This window comes from Piliocolobus tephrosceles, chromosome 8 (assembly GCF_002776525.5).
Source record: "Piliocolobus tephrosceles isolate RC106 chromosome 8, ASM277652v3, whole genome shotgun sequence".
Taxonomy (NCBI): domain Eukaryota; kingdom Metazoa; phylum Chordata; class Mammalia; order Primates; family Cercopithecidae; genus Piliocolobus; species Piliocolobus tephrosceles.
In genome coordinates this window covers 28,813,959-28,832,117 of record NC_045441.1, presented here as the reverse complement: position 1 = coordinate 28,832,117, position 18,159 = coordinate 28,813,959, and the positions used below count along the sequence as shown (strand labels likewise).

At 38.3% G+C, this 18,159-nt stretch overlaps 1 protein-coding gene across 3 annotated transcripts in view; it reads right to left on the bottom strand.

Annotated features, from left to right (window-relative positions):
* SUGCT (succinyl-CoA:glutarate-CoA transferase) overlaps positions 1 to 18,159 on the bottom strand; it is a 740,869-nt gene that overhangs the window by 593,947 nt on the left and 128,763 nt on the right. For all 3 annotated transcript variants that reach the window (XM_023226370.2, XM_023226372.3, XM_023226369.2), the window contains exon 8: positions 17,993 to 18,136. In XM_023226370.2, coding sequence (XP_023082138.1) covers positions 17,993 to 18,136 — 144 coding nt within the window. The remainder of the gene's footprint in view (positions 1 to 17,992; positions 18,137 to 18,159) is intronic.

Genomic DNA, 18,159 nt, shown 5'->3' with positions numbered 1-18,159 from the left:
AAAGTCATTCTCCGTCCAGCTTTGTTCTGTTGCTGGCGATGAGCTGCGTTCCTTTGCAGGGGGAGATGCGCTCTTATTTTTCGGATTTCCAGCTTTTCTGCCCTGCTTTTTCCCCATCTTTGTGGTTTTATCTGCCTCTGGTCTTTGATGATGGTGACGTACTGATGTGGTTTTGGTGTGGGTGTCCTTCCTGTTTGTTAGTTTTCCTTCTAACAGTCAGGACCCTCAGCTGTAGGTCTGCTGGAGTTTGCTTGAGGTTCAGTCCAGACCCTGTTTGCCTGGGTATCAGCAGCAGAGGCTGCAGAAGATAGAATACTGCTGAACAGCGAGTCTTGCTGTCTAATTCTTGCTCTGGAAGCTTCATCTCAGGAGTGTACCCCGCCTTGTGAGGTGTGAGGTGTCAGTCTGCACCTAGCAGGGGGATGTCTCCCAGTTAGGCTACTCCGGGGTCAGGGACCCACTTGAGCAGGCAGTCTGTCCGTTCTCCCATCTCAACCTCCATGCTGGCAGATCCACTGCTCTCTTCAAAGCTGTCAGACAGGGGCATTTACCTCTGCCGAGGTTTCTGCTGCTTTTTGTTTAGCTATGCCCTGTCCCCAGTGGAGGAGTCTACAGAAGCAGACCAGCCTCCTTGAGCTATGGTGGGCTCCACCCAATTTGAGCTACCGGGCAGCTTTGTTTTCCTACTTAAGCCTCAGAAATGGCAGGCACCCCTCCCCAAGCCTCGCTGCTGCCTTGCAGTTAGATCTCAGACTGCTGTGCTAGCAATGAGGGAGGCTCTGTGGGCGTGCAACCCTCTGGCCCAGGTGTGGGATATAATCTCCTGGTGTGCTGTTTGCTAAGACCCTTGGTAAAGCACAGTATTAGGGTGGGAGTTACCCAATTTTCCAGGTGTTGTGTGTCTCAATTTCCTTTGACTAGAAAAAGGAATTCCCTTCCCCCTTGCACTTCCCAGGTGAGGCAATGCCCCACCCTGCTTCAGCTCTCGCTGGTCAGGCTGCACCCGTGGACCAGTGCCAACTGTCCGACATGCCCCAGTGAGATGAACCCAGTACCTCAGTTGAAAATGCAGAAATCGCCCATCTTCTGTGTCGCTCACTCTGGGAGCTGGAGGCTGGAGTTGTTCGTATTCAGCCACCTTGGGTGTACGCCCCCCCAAACTTTTAATAGTAGTTATCACTAAGGATTGGAATTGCAAAAAACAATTTACTTATTAAATTATACATTTGTATCATTTTGGAATTTTTTTCTAATATGAATTTCTGTTGTTAAAGATGTGAAAAAAGTACTATGCTCCATACTTTTACAGTCATAATGAAGAAACACTGAAAGATAAGACTTTGTCTCTATTTTCTACATATCTCTTACACATTTCAATCATTTGTGTAAATGATTTGCACATACACTAATAAAACACAGCTTCTGGTTAATTTAACAAATGCCCTTCACCACAGTACTTCAGAATCTAAGCATTTTGCACAGCATATTTTCCAACTGACATCTAAGTTAACTTTTAAATTTTCATTTTTTAAAGTGCCGTGATTAACAATGCATCAACAGGGCCAGGCACCGTGGCTCACGCCTGTAATCCCAGTACTTTGGGAGGCTCAGGTGTGTGGATCACCTGAGGTCAGGAGTCTGAGACCAGCCTGACCAACACGGTGAAACCCTGTCTCTACTAAAAATACAAAAACTGGCCAGGCGTGGTGGTGGGTGCCTGTGATCCCAGCTACTTGGGAGGCAGAGGCAGGAGAATCGCTTGAACCTGGGAAGCAGAGGTTGTGGTGAGCCAAGATCACACCACTGCACTCCAGCCTGGGTGACAGAGCAAAACTCCATCTCAAATTATCATCATCATCATAATTATGCATCTATGGGAAGTGAATATGATTTAAAAGACTGGTATGTAAACTGTGACCAGTGGAGTCTAACTTGAGGTTCATGTCTATGGCCACTGGAATGTCCCTCCCTGCTGCTGCTTCCTCAGGACAAGGGCTTCACATGAAGAGCTCCTAAACACTCCTACCAGTTACAAAGGTAAGCTGTTGTTATGCACTTAGTCCATATCCTTGTTGCCTCAGTTGTGGTCATTGTGTCCACACAGTCATCAAGTCTTAAAGTTCTGTCTAGGGTGGACGCAGTGGCTCATGCCTGTAACCCCAGCCCTTTGGGAGGCTGAGGCAGGCAGATCACCTGAGGTCAGGAGTAGGCAACACCAGCCTGGCCAGCATGGTGAAACCCCGTCTTTACTAAAATTACAAAAAATAGCCAGGTGCCATAGTACGTGCCTGTAATCCCAGCTACTAAGGCTAAGGCAGTAGAACTGCTTGAACCCAGGAGGCGGAGGTTACAGTGAACCAAGATTGCGCCATTGCACTTCCGTCTGAGTGACCGAGTGAGACTCCATCTCAAAAAAACAAAAAAAGTTCTTTCTAAATCACTGTATGTTCTTTTAGTCTCCTGTCCTGAGGTAGCCTGTAGAGCAAAGACATTAAGTATAGAACTATCCCCCAGACCAGTCAAGAAAGTTGCTACAACTTCAGTTTTGATTAAAAATTATTTGGGGAACTAACATGCCATTTAATTTTGGGAGTATCAAATGATAATATTAGTGGAACCATCCAAGAAGCCTCTCTATATAAGAGACATACCTTGCAGGTTTACCCTAAAACACACTTTCTTTTTAAATTGTAACCCCCAGGTCTACTGCATCAGAGTTATCTGGGGTGCTGCTCCAAAATGCAGATTCCTGAATCCTGCCCCAGACTGAGTGGATTTCAATGCTTGCGTGTGAGGCCCAGGAATCGTTTTTTCAAAAAGCTCACTGGTACTTTTATATATCGTAAGTTCATGAAGTATTCTGTGGGACAGCAGTTTTCAAATTTTGCTGCACATCAGAATCATCTGGAGAGATTTTTAAAACCTCAGTACACAGGCCATGCCCTACACCAGTTAAATTAGAATCTCTGGGGATGGGAAAGAGGCAGTAGAAGTTCTGAAAACTCCACAGGTGATTTCAATGGGCAGCCAACTTTAAGCACTGGTGTTGTAAAGGACCAAGGTACAGCTTAGATGCCAAGTTGAGTCCTCCTGAGTATCAAAGCACACTCAACTTGAGACTTTTAGCAGTAACAACAACGACAAAATGGTTAATACTCACTTTTTCATAGTGACAACAACAAGACCTAACAAGCTGCCATAAAAATCTTAAGTATGGTTTAAACACAGAAAATTCTCATTACCAAATATGACTACATACAATTAAAAAAAAGTTTTCAACACTTTTAAACAAACAAAAATGCGACTCATTAATTCCAGCCTCCATTGACAGAAAACTTATACTCTAAATACAGTTCTGAACCTATCTTCTACATCGGTTTCATTAAATAATATGATGAAGTGACCAATATGGTTTCTTTTCATGCTGTTACATATCAATCTGCAATAGCTTGAGGACAGTTAGAAAATACAGAAGTAGAATGTGTATCAGAATAAACTAAATTTCACATTCATTGAGCTGATATCTCAAGTCAAGAGCTTCTGTCTTTAAAAGACTGAAAGATGGATGCACCCTGATTTTCCCTCAGGGGCTTACAAGATAAGATAGTGCATTACTAAACCTGACAAAACATATCTGACTGTACTGCACCAGAAACTACAGTCATAGAATTTTTAAAGCATGTCTTTACTTAATGAAGTACAAATTTCAAAATCAAACTTGGCCTATAGACTTAGCAAGGCAAAAGGAGAATGTACTCATTTTACTATTGTGACCTGGCTTGAGTTCAACAGAATCAAAGATATAAAAGAATTGCAGAGCTGTCTGGTGAAAAGGAAATCATCATTTCATAAAGGACTCAATGACTTGCATGATTTCAAATCATGCTTTAAGTGTCTACAGCTTACTTTAAAGAAAACCTCAAAATGCATCTGAATTATTGTCTATCCTATAAGTGTGGTTCAGTTTCAGGAAGAACTGATTGAACTGAAAATAACTATCCCACCAAGAAGACAGTGTTCTTGGAAATTTAAAAAATATAGACTATAGAGCTAGGCTGAAATTTCTTACAATTGTCTCAACAATGTGTTAATCCCCTGTCCCTATGAAAATCCACCTAAAATACAAAATCGCTGAAATTAAAAATGAATACCACTCCATCAGCAATGAAAGCTTAAATCAGAACTGATATAGACCTTCATTTGTACAGAATGTATGTTCTTTAATAGTAACAACACAATGGTATATAAAACCAAAACTGTCTGTAGCCACCTCCACCTGCTAAGGTGGTGAACTGGTTTCCCGTTGCTGCTGTAACAAATTGTCCCTAAACTTAGTGGCTTCTAACAAGACAAATTTAATATTTTATAATCCTGGAGGTCAGAAGTCTGAAACCACTCCATATGGGCTAACATCAAGGTATCGACAAAGCTGGTTCCTTCTGGAGGCTCTCAAGTGAGAATCTATTTCCTTGCCTCTTTAAGCTTCTAGAGTCTGACTGCATTCGTTAGATGTGTGATCTCATTCATCAAATCACTTCAACTTCTTGCTACCATTATCACACCTCAAACTATAGTAGTTCCCTCTAATTTGTGGTTTCACTTTCAAATTTTCAACTGCAATCTAGAAATAGGTGAGTACAGTACCTATTGTAATGATATATTGAGACAGACCACATTCACATAACTTTTATTACAGTATATTGTTACGACTGCTCTATTTTACCATATTGTTCATCTCTTATTGTGCCTCATTTATTCATAATTATGCATGTATAGGAAAAAAACACAGTATTTATAGGACTTGGTACTAACCATGGTTTCACGCATCCAGTGGGGATCTTAAAATGTATTCCCCACAGGTAAGGAGAGACTATTGTAATGACTCTGATACTCTCACTTCTGTCTTACAAGAACCCTTTTTTTTAGTTTCATTAGGCCCACATGGATAATTCAGGATAATCTCCCATCTCAAGATCTTTAATTTAATCACATCTATGATGTTCCCTTTACCATGTAAGGTGACATATTCATAGGTTCTGGGGATAAGGACGTGGACATCTTCGGAGACTATTTTCAGTTCACCACAGGTGGTAATACGGAAGGAGGAAAGAGTAGACATAGTAGTGGTTAAACATTATTTTTCACTTTCAACATGAGTGGGGAAGGAAGAAAGAAAAGACTGAAATTTCAAAGCATCAGCCCATTCTTCTGTGTTCTAAGACTATTCTAGCCATTACAATAGCTACTGCCCACATGTGGCTATTGAGACTTTGATGGCAATATTCCAAATTAAGATGTGCTGTAAATGTACAACTACATATAAAACTTGAAAGACATCATATGAGAAAAAAGTAAAATATCTAATGATTAATTTTAAACAAATTTTACATTTTGAAAGGAAAATATTTTGGACATATTTGGTTGAATAAAATATATAATCAAAATTAATCTCATCTGTTCCTGTTTATTTTTTTAACAGGGCTAATAGGGAATTTTAAATTATACATGTGGGGAATAAGCACACTCAAAAAAGATGAAATAAAGTCTTCTGCCATAAAAGCGACAAGAACATTGGCAAAAATTCTCAAAATCAAATTTTTGAAAACTCTTGAAATTAACTCTTGCAACAACTGATGAGTTTTTATCCAAGGAAAAAAAAAAAACCTGAATTTTAATAAGACCAGCAAGCTTTGTGACGTCTTAACTTGCCATATTAAAATCCACTTCTACCAGGCTTGAGAACCAACAGCCTCATGAGAAACTAAATACTAGCAGCCTAGCAACCACAAAAGTCAGCAGAATGAGTTTAAAGTTTAGTGGGGGGAAAACCCAGGCTTTCTTTTCTTTTTTTTTCAGCTTCACTAATGAATTCTACCAAACAATAAAAGAAAAATTAGTACTAATTCTTCACAAACTCTTCTAAAAGCCAGGCGAGGAGGGAATACTTTTCAACTCTTTCTATGAAGCAAATGTTACTCAGACACCAAAAACTAACAAAAACATCATAAGAAAACTACAGACCATAAAAACCAATATCCCTTATGAATATAAACCTAAGAATCCTCAGCAACATACTAGCATACTGAGTACAGCAATATATACAAAGGATCATACAACTTGACCAATTGAAAATTTTCCAAGGGTTGAAAGATTGGTTCAATATACAAAAATCAATGTCAATTGTTAATCAATCAATAACCAAATAACATATAAATGGGATAAGTGACACAAAACAAATCATCATGTCAGCAGTCACAGAAATAGCATTTGCCAAAATTCAACACTCTTTCATGATAAAAACAGTCAGTAAACTAGGAGCAGAGGGTATTTTCTTGACCTGTTAAAGAGTATCAAGGAAGGCCAGGCACTATGGCTCATGCCTGTAATCCCAGCACTTTGGAAGGCCAAGATAGGAGGATCACTTGAGCTCAGGAGTTTGAGACCAACATGGACAACATAGTGAGAGCCCATCTCTACTAAAATTCAAAAAAATTTAGCTGAGCATGATGGCATATGCCTGTAGTCCCAGATACTCAGGGGGCTGAGGTGGGGGATTGCTTGAGCCTGGGAGTTCAAGACCGCAGTGAGCCATGATCATGCCACTGCATTCCAGCCTGGGTGCCAGAGAGAGACCTTGACTTAAAAAAAATAATAAAAAAGAGTATCATGGAAAAAAACACAGCTAACATCATACATAATGGTGAAAGACTGAAATGTTTTCCCTTGAGATAAAGAACAAGAAAAGGATGCCTGCTCTTGCCACTTCCATTCAACATTGTACTAGAATTCTGTCCAGGGCAATCAGGCAAGAAAAAGAAATACAGTGCACTCAGATTGGAAAGGAAAAAAGCAAAACTATCTTATTTTGCAGATGATGTAATCTCACATAGGAAAAATCCTACGGAACCCACTAAAATACTCTTAGAACTAAATAATGAGCCCAGAAAGGTTGTAAGATTAAAAAAAATTAAACATATGATCATCACATTAAGTTCTATTGCTCAACACTTATCACAATAATTCAACTTTAGAGAATATAAACAACCTATGTAATGCAGCACCTATGCCAAGATCAGCAAACTTATAGCACCCTCCCAGGGTTGCACCTTGGCAGACAAGGATAATAATCACAGCACTCTTTTCCAGAAGTCATGTCAACCTTCTCAATACCACCCTCCAGTCAGGGTCCAAGTGACAAAGATTAAAGCTGTCTGCAGTCTTGTGTTGCTTCTACTACCATTCCACCAAAACAGCACTAGTAGTCAACTCCTGCTCTACAGGCTTGGCCCAATGTCCTGCCAAGAAAGTCCCTCTTTCCCAACCAACCAAACAAACAAAAACCAGCCTGTTACTGATTCCTTACTTTGAATGGACCTACTAACTAAAGGACATAGGGTTATTATTTGAAATGTCACACCCAATGTTTATTCTTCACAGGAGTATGAAGAAATGGCCAGATTTAGTACCAATCACAACTGCTAGGAGAAGGCTTTCAGTCAGTCACACCAAACAATAAATGTAAAGGCCTGAAGCAGGAGAAAGCTTGACATGTTCTACAATGTTTAACCACTACTATGTCTACTCTTTCCTCCTTCCATATTACCACCCGTGGTAGGCTGAAAATAGTCTCCAAAAGATGTCAATGTCCTTATTCCCAGAACCTATGAATATGCCACCTTACATGGTAAGGGGAACATCACAGATGTGATTAAATTAAATATCTTGAGATGGGAGATTATCCTGGATTATCCACGTGGGCCTAATGAAACCACGATGCTTGATGCAGATGGTTTATTTATCATTTAGCTACAATGATGCCATAATAGTTGGGACCAAAGAGACATGATCTAGTTTACAGACATGGTCCATAAATTAAGATGGGTAAATAGTGACCATTGATTAGCCAATAAACAAGGACATGATGGCAACATTTCATTCTAAATAAAATTCCTGCCCCTCACAAAAATAGAAAAAGAAACAAGAAAATAAATAAATAAGTAAATAAAATAAAAAATTCCCTGACCTGAGAAAATGCAAAGATAAAGGTGAAATTAATTAACTTAGTAACAAAAACAAATTGTTCTAACTCTAAAAGTAGACAATATAGATGATTCCGATATCATTAAACACAGCTTTAGGAATAGTCCATAAATTCATGATTCTACTAGGTTCTGCAAGGACAAAATCTAAATTCAGGAAATACATGTTAACATCAATAGATCTTTCTATTCCTATTTCTTTTATGTCTTGAACTCAACTATTTTTCTATTGTTTTACAACATTTGAAAGCTCCAAAGTGTTTTTAAGCGTCTAATAAGAAAATTAAGTTACATCACCATAAAATATGTCTCCCCATTGTATTCTTTTTTCCTTTGGGGTACCCTCCCACTAGTAATTATCAATTATTACAAGTTGAAGACCTGACTCTCCTTTTTAGTTCATATCATATAAAAATATGCAATGCCCACGAATATAACTAATGACTTCAGTATACAAAACCAGAGCATGTTCCCAATTCACTTACGTTTCACTCAGTTTTCCTCAAGAAGACAACAAACCATATTTTGTATTGAAGTCAATTTGCATTTAACCTAACCAATAGCATTACAGCAACATAAAATGATAGAGTATCAAAAATTCTTTAGAGCTGTCTTTGGAAATAATCTGATTTTTCCTTTTTTGGTTTAACTTCCGAATTACTCATCTTAATAACAGATCCTTTTTTTCAATGTTTTAAATTGATGATTTTTGATTTAATTGAAAATAAAATTATAAATATTGATAGTACATATAATGTTTTGATCTATGAACACACTGTGAGATGATTAAATCAAGCTAGTTAACATACACATCTCATTTTTTTTTTTTTTTTTTTTTTTTTTGGAGATGGAGTCTCGCTCTGTTATCTAGGCTGGAGTTCAGTGGTGCAATCTCGGCTCAATGCAACTGCTGTCTCCCAGGTTCAAGCAATTCTCCTGCCTCAGCCTCCAGAGTAGCTGGGATTACAGGTGCCCGCCACCACAACTGGCTAATTTTTGTATTTTTAGTAGAGATGGGGTTTCACCAGGTTGGCCAGGCTGGTCTCGAACTCCTGATCTCAAGTGATCCATCCTCCTCAGCCTCCCAAAGCACTAGGATTACAGGCATAAACCACCATGTCTGTCCATCACCTCATATATTTGTGTTTTTATGATAAGAACATTTAAGATCTAATCTCTTAGGAAATTTAAAGTACACATTATTATTAACTCTAGTCACCTTGCTGTACAATAGATCTCCAGAACTTATTCATCTCATCTAACTGAAACTTTGCCCTCTTTGACCATCACCTCCCCCTGCCCCTACCTCCAACCCCCAGCCCCTGGCAACCACCATTCTAGTCTCTGCCTCTATGACTTCAACTTTTTCAGATTCCACATATATACAAGACCATGTGATATTTTTCTTTCTGTGCCTGACTTATATCACTTAGTCCTGCAGGTTCATATGTCTTGTTGCAAATGATAGGATTTTCTTCATTTTTAAGACTGAACCATATTACATTGTGTAAATATAACACATTTCTTTATCTATTCATCTGATGATTAACATTTAGATTGATTCCAATGCTGCAGTGAACATGGGAATGCATATATTTATTCAGCATACTGATTTTCTCACCTTTGATATATTCTCAGAAGTGGGATTGTTAGATCATATGGTAGTTCTATTTTTAATTCTTTTAAGGAACCCCCATACTGCTTTCCATAATGGCTATACTAATTTACATTCCCACTAATAGTGTGTAAGTGTTCCTTTTTCTCCACACTCTTGCCAACACTTGTTATTATCTGTCTTGCTGATAATAGCAATTCTAACAAGTTTGAGGTTGTGGTTTTATTTTGCATTTTCCCTGATAATTCATGGTGTTGGACATTTTTTCAAATACTTGTTGGCCACTTGTATGTCTTGTTTCAAGAAATGTCTGGCCAGGGGCAGTGGCTCACACCTACAATCCCAGCATTTTGGAAGGCCGAGGAGGGTGGATCACCTGAGGTCAAGAGTTTAAGACCAGCCTGGTCAACATGATGAAACCCCATCTCTACCAAAAATACAAAAATTAGCTGGGCATGGTGTCCCGCAGCTATAATCCCAGCTACTTTGGGGGCTGAGGCAGAAGAATTTCTTGAACCCGGGAGGCGGAGGTTGCAGTGAGCTGAGATGGCACCACTGCACACCGGCCTGGGTGACAGAGCAAGAATCCATCTCAAAAAAAAAAAAAGAAAGAAAGAAATGTCTATTCAAATGGTCATTTGCCCAATTTTTAATGGGGTTATTTGTTTTCCTTGCTATTGAACTGTTTGGGTTCCTTATATATTTTGGATAATAACCCCTTATCAGATATATGCTTTGCAAAAATTTTCTCCCATTCTGTAAGTTGTCTCTTCACTCTGTTGATTGTTTCCTTTGCTGTGCAGAAACTGTTTAGTTTGATGCAATCTCATTTGTCTAGTTTTGCTTTCATTGCCTGTGCTTTTTGGGCTCATATCCAAATATCTTCACCAAAAAAAAATGTCAAGTAGCTATTTCCCTATGTTTTATTCTCATAGTCTAACAGTTTAGGTCTTATGTTTCAGTCTCTAATCCATATTACCTATTTATTTACATTTAGAGACAGGGTCTCACTCTGTTGCCCAGGCTGGAGTTCAGCAGCATGCTCACAATTCTATGTAACCTCTAATTCCTGGGCTCAAGCAATTCTCCTACCTCAGCCTCCCAAGGAGGTGGGATTGCAGATGCTCACAACCATGCCCGGGTAATTTTTATATTTTTTTGTACAGATAGGGTCTCATTATTATTGCCCAGGCTGGTCCCAAACTCCTGGCCTCAAGTGATACTCCTGCATGCTGGGATTACAGGCCATTGCACTGGCCCTTTTAATCCATTTTAAGTTGATTTTTGTATATAGTGTAAGGTAACAGTCCAACCTCATTCTTTTGCATCTGAATATCCAGTTTGTTTTTTTTGTTTGTTTGTTTGTTTGTTTTGGTATTTTTGAGACAGAGTCTAGCTCTGTCACCCAGACTGGAGTGCACTGGCACAACCTCAGCTCACTGTAACTTCCACGTCCCAGGTTCAAGAGATTCTTCTGCCTCAGTCTCCCAAGTAGCTGGGACTACAGGCACATGCCACCACGACCAGCTAATTTTTTTACTTTTAGTAGAGATGGATTTTCACTAGGTTGGCCAAGTTGCTCTCAAACTTCTGACCTCAAATGATTCCCCCACCTTAGCCTCCCAAAGTGCTGGGATTACATGCATGAGCCACTGCACCTGGCCAGTCAATTGATCTTTGACAAAGGTGCCACAATACACAATAGGGAAAGTACAGCCTTGCCAATAAATTGTATTGGTAAAACTGGATATTCAGGCTGGGTGGGGTGGCTCGTGCCTGTAATCCCAGCACTCTTGAGGTCAGGAGTTCGAGAACAGCCTGGCCAGCATGGTGAAACCCTGTCTCTACTAAAAATACGAAAAGTAGCTGGGCATGGCGGTTCGTGCCTACAATCCCAGCTACTTGGGAGGCTGAGGCAGGAGAGTCATTTGAACCTGGGAGGCAGAGATTGCAGTGAGATTGTGCTGCTAAACTGGACAGCCTGGGTGACAGATTGACACCCTGTCTGCAAAAAACAACAAAAACAAACAAACAAACAAAAAATCAATTGACCATAACTGTGTGTATTTATTTCTGAGCTTTCTGTGCTGTTCCTTTGGTCTACCTATCTGTCTTTATGCCAACAGCATGCTGTTTTGATTACAATAGCTTTGTATTATATTTTGAAATCAAGAAGTATGACACCTCCAGCTTTGTGTTTTTTACCTGAGACTGCTTTGGATTCATTAACAGAATGAAAGATAAAAATTATATTATTGTCTCAGTGAATACAGAAAAAGCATTTAGCAATATTCAACATCTTCTCATGATAAAAACTTACAATAAATTAGGTATAGAAGGAATGTACCTCAACACAATAAAAACTACATATTACAAGCCCACAGCTAGTATCATACCAAACTTTCTGCTATAACCTTCTATTTTTCCTTCTCCCTCAAAGGAAGAAAAAACAAAACTTCCTTTGAGGAGTTCTCTTAATTTCCTTAGTCATAGACTGTGCTGCCTCTTTACTTTTTCCTCCTATACTCATGCTTCAACACAATCTCAGCTTTTAGCTCTACTTCCTTCCTGGATACACAACTGCTTTCCTCACAGATTTGTACATTCACAGGCTTTTCTCAAGGAAATTCTTCTAGAGCTGATCTATCAATTAGGCACAGTAGGCACAATGCTTAAGACCCACAATACTTTAAGTATACACAAAAATGTTGCAATTTTCATTTCATTTAAAATCAGAAAAAAAGTGTAATAATAATAAATGCAGAATAATGAATTATCTTCATCGTTATACCAATGCAGTTATAGAATATAATTTTTAATATTTTTATGAAGGAAAGGACCCACAAAGGCAAAAGTTCCCAGGGCCCAGAGAAGTCATAATGGGCCCCTTCTTCTAAGTCAGCCTAGTCCCAGACCTCTCCCCAGTCAAAACTTGTCCATTCTAGCCTCATAGGCAAACCTGCACCAGAAGTAACAATACGGGTACTTATGAAAACCTGATCTATTAATAGTGATGGTTACATAACTCACTAAACTTACTAAAATCATTAAGTTGTAATATTTATGATATGTAATATATACCTCAATAAAATTGTTTAAAAAAAGCTATAGAGTTGTTTTAAAAAGCTAGAAACACAGGTATATCTAAGGACACAAAACAATGAATTTTAGATTACTATACTTATGTGAGATTCAAAAGTTTATCAGTCAAAATGATAAGAATTAAAATTGTATCTACTTGAATATGTTCATATAATACGATCAATGTACATATGTGAGTAAAGGATAGTGACATCAAAAGTAACAAAACATTCTATATGTGAAAATAATTATGGTGCTAAAAAAAACTAACTCATTGTAGTAGTAATTAAGGGAACTTGGTTGCAATTAAGTACAGGAAGGATATTAAAACTTCCAAAAGATATTTCTGTAAGCCACAACAGAAGAATAGAGCAACAGAGTAAGTAGAACCACATCCAAACCCACTTCCTTGTTATTTACCAATATCATCTAGAGAACACTGTTTAGATGCTGATGTTAGTTGTCTTGACTAGACAAATTTAAATCATATTCAGACTAAAAAAAAAATCAAAAGAATTTTTGAAAAGGGTTAAAAGTTATAGCCTTAAAACTATAAAAAATGTGGTGCCCACTACAAACCACATCCTGGTAATTGTCATGTCTCTACAATGAACTACTTGAAATGGTTTTGTTGTGGCTGAGGCAATCGTTTCTGAGTTAATAATCAGCTACTATTCCAACTGGGTGTAAATTGTCTTTTTTACACTAGATCACTTTTAAGAGGAGTATAACAATTTCATTTTTAGCAACTAACGTTCAATGTTATAATCATTTGTCATTCTATATAATATAATCAAAATGAGTAGAAAACTGTGTTTTTTACTACTGCATGAAATTTATTCATTTTCCAGGCAGCTGAAATTAAGTTCAAATGTTATCTGCTTAATGCAGGTGAACATTTATATCCAAAAAAAGAATACCTTTTTTAATTTAAAAAAAGGCGAAGTTTCCTGTTATGCTTTTTAAAAAGTACCTAGAAATAGCACTCCTTATTTACATAAAACAGATTTTAACCATGTTGTGGTTGGTTTTTGGATCTAGAATTTATAAGTGTTATCTTAAATTGAAAGACAAATTGAAGTCAGTCAAGGTTTATCTATTATGAAAAGTTATAATAAGTATGATAAAATTATGTTATTAGTCAACTTTTTAATCTCAGCACATTACTAACATTGAATTATTTTTTCAATAACCGAATAAAATTAATGCTTGTCATCATCATACTTTCTGATTTACAAAGTATTTTTCACATCCTTTATTGCATTAGATCCTAAAAACAACCCTCTACATTAGGAGAGTAAATATTTGTGGATTGCTTCCCCAGCATCCATTTTGCTCTCTTCTGGCCAAAAAATAACCATACCATTCTTTGGAGGAATCACCTGTCCCCCAGTCTCAGCCATACGGTTTGGGTGGAGTTAACCCCATCTCTAGTATCAGGAATCGCTTAAGCCACTCAGTGTGTTCTGTCTTTCAGGCCCCACTTATCAGTTTAGGAATGGTCACTTAAACCAGTGAAATTATGTTCTTGCTTTCTGGGACTTCTAGGAAAGGGAACTTCCTTTATCTCTCATAGGAACTACTGTAAGATTCTGAAACTTTTTGGAATAATATGGTATAAGAATGTAAGATCTGGCTGGATGCAGTGACTCACACCTGTAATACCAGCATGTTCGGAGGCCAAGGCAGGAAGATCCCTTAAGGCCAAGAGTTCGAGACTAGCCTGGACAACACAGTCAGATCCCCCAATCTCTAAAATATATATATATATATATACATAAATTAGCCAGGCATAATGTCATACGCCTGTAGTCCCAACTACTAGGGAGGCTGAGGAAGGAAGATTGTTTGAGTCCAGGAGTTCGAGGTTGCAGTGAGTTATCATCACACCACTGCATTCCAACCTAGACAAAAGCACGAGACCGTATCTCCTTAAAAAAAAAAAAAAAAAATGCAAGATCTGAAACCAAAACTGCTACAACCTTAGTTCCACATAAGGAAGGATGGATAAAAGGGAGGGAGAGGGAAGAAGGTCGACAGCATAGAGGAAAAAGGAAAACAGGAAAAGTAAAGAAAGACGAGAGAGACAAAGAAGAGAAAAGAGATGCCCAAGCTAGAGAAGGGCACATGATAAGAAAGGGAGGACAGAGACAAGAAATAAAGCAGAAGCAAACAGAGAAAAACAGAGCTCAGGATGCAGTGAATCCAGAGAGTGAAAAAGTTCTTACCACGCATTGCCTTGCACTTCAGGTAAGCTGTAGAATAAATTATCTGTTACAACTGCCTTTTGAAGTTCTCTAACCACTACTCACAGTCCAGAAGCTATTCTGAATGGGGCAGCTGTAGCAAGTCTATGAAGAGACATATTCTTTGCCTTAAAAGACCATCACCTATTAGAATTTATGGATAAAGAAACAGAACTCTTGCTCAGCACAGTGGCTCTGGCTGGGTGCAGTGGCTCACAACTATAATCCCAGCACTTTGGGAAGCCAAGGCAGGTGACAAGGTCAGGAGTTCAAGACCAGCCTGGCCAACATGGTGAAACCCCATCTCTACCAAAAAAAAAAAAAACATTAGCCAGGAGTTTTGACACGCGCCTGTAGTCCCCATTACTCAGGAGGCTAAGGCACAAGAAGCGCTTGAACCTGGGAGTCGTAGGTTGCAGTGAGCTGAGATCACATCACTGCACTCCAGCTTAGGTTACAGAAAAAGAAAAAAAGAAAGATAGTTAATGTGACTGAAATACACTAATTTTAGCAATCTGAGTTAACTGTAGTACAACAGACCAAATCACTGCTACTGTGTTTGCCAAAAACAAATAATCTCATCATTAGCTGTTTATTGAGTACTTATCGTAATTCTAATGGTTTACCATCTTTTCTCATCTTCCCTGGGTTCCCTAAGGGTTACGAGACATTCCCATTGGTAACAGTAGTTCTCACATTGATCTCAAAGAATTGGAAAAACCAATCTTTGACAAAGGCTGGGCTGGGCATTGAGGATACCATTGTAAGCAAAAACATTGTCCCAGCCGTCATAGAATTTACAGTATCAGGGAGAAACATGGACAATAAAAATAGACACAGACACGCACACACATATACACACCCCAAAAATGACTGACTATATACCTGTATGTATATGCATGAGTTTGCCCTCACTTTGAAGGGGCCCTGTGGTGATTCCACCTTCCCCACCCTTACTCCCAGGGAAATACACACCTTCACATGGTGAACCACTAGTTAGATGCTAGAAGCGAATTAAACTCTACAATACTCATCTAAACAATACAATACTCTTTACACATTAGAGTAAAGCAATCTAGGTAAAAATCAGGAGACTTAAGTAGAGTCCCAACTCCATGACCTGCTACATAATCTGTGAGTCCTCGTGTAAATAAAAACTGTAGGGCCTCCTGTGGAAGTTATTAACAAATTCAAGATAGTGACAGCAGAACATTTAACTAAGCCCAGGGCTACCCATGACTGCACAGGTTACACACCCATGAAACCTTCATGGCTTCCAAACTTATTGGATGTGCAACTTTTATTCAGTTGCTTACCCTACCTCAGGTTCCTTACAGCTTAGAATTAGGGGAAGAAAAGACTTTCTACACCCTCCCATAACTAACATCTGTAGTTCTTTTTTAATTAGTGAAACCATTCATTTGAACTGAGTTCTTTCACCTTTTTATAGAAACATTAAAATTCTGACTATGACTCGAAGCTACTGTTATGTAAAAACCCATATGTAGTATTTCATTTTCAACTATATTGATGTTTTTTATTTCTATATACCTCCTTAATTTTGCTTAAGAGGAAAAAATATCCAAAGCAGTGTTCCAAGTTTACTATTTTCCCATGTATGCCTTTTAAATCTGAAATTCCCAACTGGGGTCTCTATGTCTAGAAAGTAGTTTTTCCCACAGTAAAATGTCTCCATGCACAAATCAGATATTTTCTTTTTCTATCACGGAAAAATTATCTATTCAGAATCAACTTCCACATATGGTACAGCATCTGGGTCTGATCCAGTGAAAAGAAGGCAAAATGTCATTTTGACAGTGAGTTAACCCTTTTATTCCCCTAGTTTAGTATTTAGCACAACATAACTGATAAGTACGGAAACCAGGAATTCTTTATCTAGGGTCTATAAACAGATTTCTGGGAGTTCATCAATTCGAGTGAAAACAAAAGTATATCTTTATTTTCATCAACCTCTGACTAAAATTTAGCATTTTCTTCTATTATAAATGTAGGTGACAAACCACAAGAGTATTAGTGGTACCTATGACTTGATCATGAATAAATATTATCATATTACAATTGTATCATATTACAATTACTACAGATACCATGAAATACCATTTATCCTCAACACAACTTCAAAACTGTAATAGTGTTATACCCACTATTAGATATTGTGGCTTAATGTGTTAGAAAATATTATATTTTTAATAATGGAAAATTGATTTTTCCATTGAATATATTTCAATATAACTGGCTTCTTTTGCAATCCTATGTACCTCATTTTATGTGTTCAAAAACACAATTGCAAGGAAAAGACCAGACTTCACCAAACTACCAAAGGAGTTCATGGCACATAAAAGGTGAAGAAACAAGTCAAAAGAAGTTATAGGGTACATATGAAGCAACTATATCTCTTGTCTTACAAGAAGCAACAGACACATTCTAGTAAAAACAGCCTGGAAATTTTGAGTTCAACAATGATGTCTACATTACAACAAAATCTTCATGGTCCGTGTATTTTAATATGAAAACAAGTACATGAGCCGGGCACAGTGGCTCATGCCTGTAATCCCAGCACTTTGGGAGGCCAAGGTGGGCGAATCACATGAGGTCAGGAGTTCAAGACCAGCCTGACCAACATGGAGAAACCCCATCTCTACTAAAAATACGAAATTAGCTGAGCGTGGTGGCACATGCCTGTAACCCCAGCTACTCAGGAGGCTGAGGCAGGAGAACTGTTTGAACCCAGGAGGTGGAGGTTGCAGTGAGCCGAGATCGCACCATTGCACTCCAGCCTGGGCAACAAGAGCGAAATTCCGTCAAAAAGAAAGAAAGAAAGAGAGAGAGAGAGAGAGAGAGAGAAAGTACATCAAAACAGAACAGTTTTTGTTGTTGTTGTGCTGGTTTTTGTATTGTTTTTGTACATGTGACCACAGAATTTGATCTGAAAAGGTATAACCCAGACACAGTTTTTATAACATTATCTGAAATGTTATTTGGATTGTTACCTGGGATGACAGTAGGTTACAATCAATGAACAGTCCTTTCCCGGTTTTGTATTTTTGTATCAATCCAGCCATAATAGCTCCATATGCATACAGGCCAGTGGCAAGATCAGTCATGGCTACTCCTGGGCGAACTGGATCTCCATCCTGATTTGAAGGTTGGGTTGAGA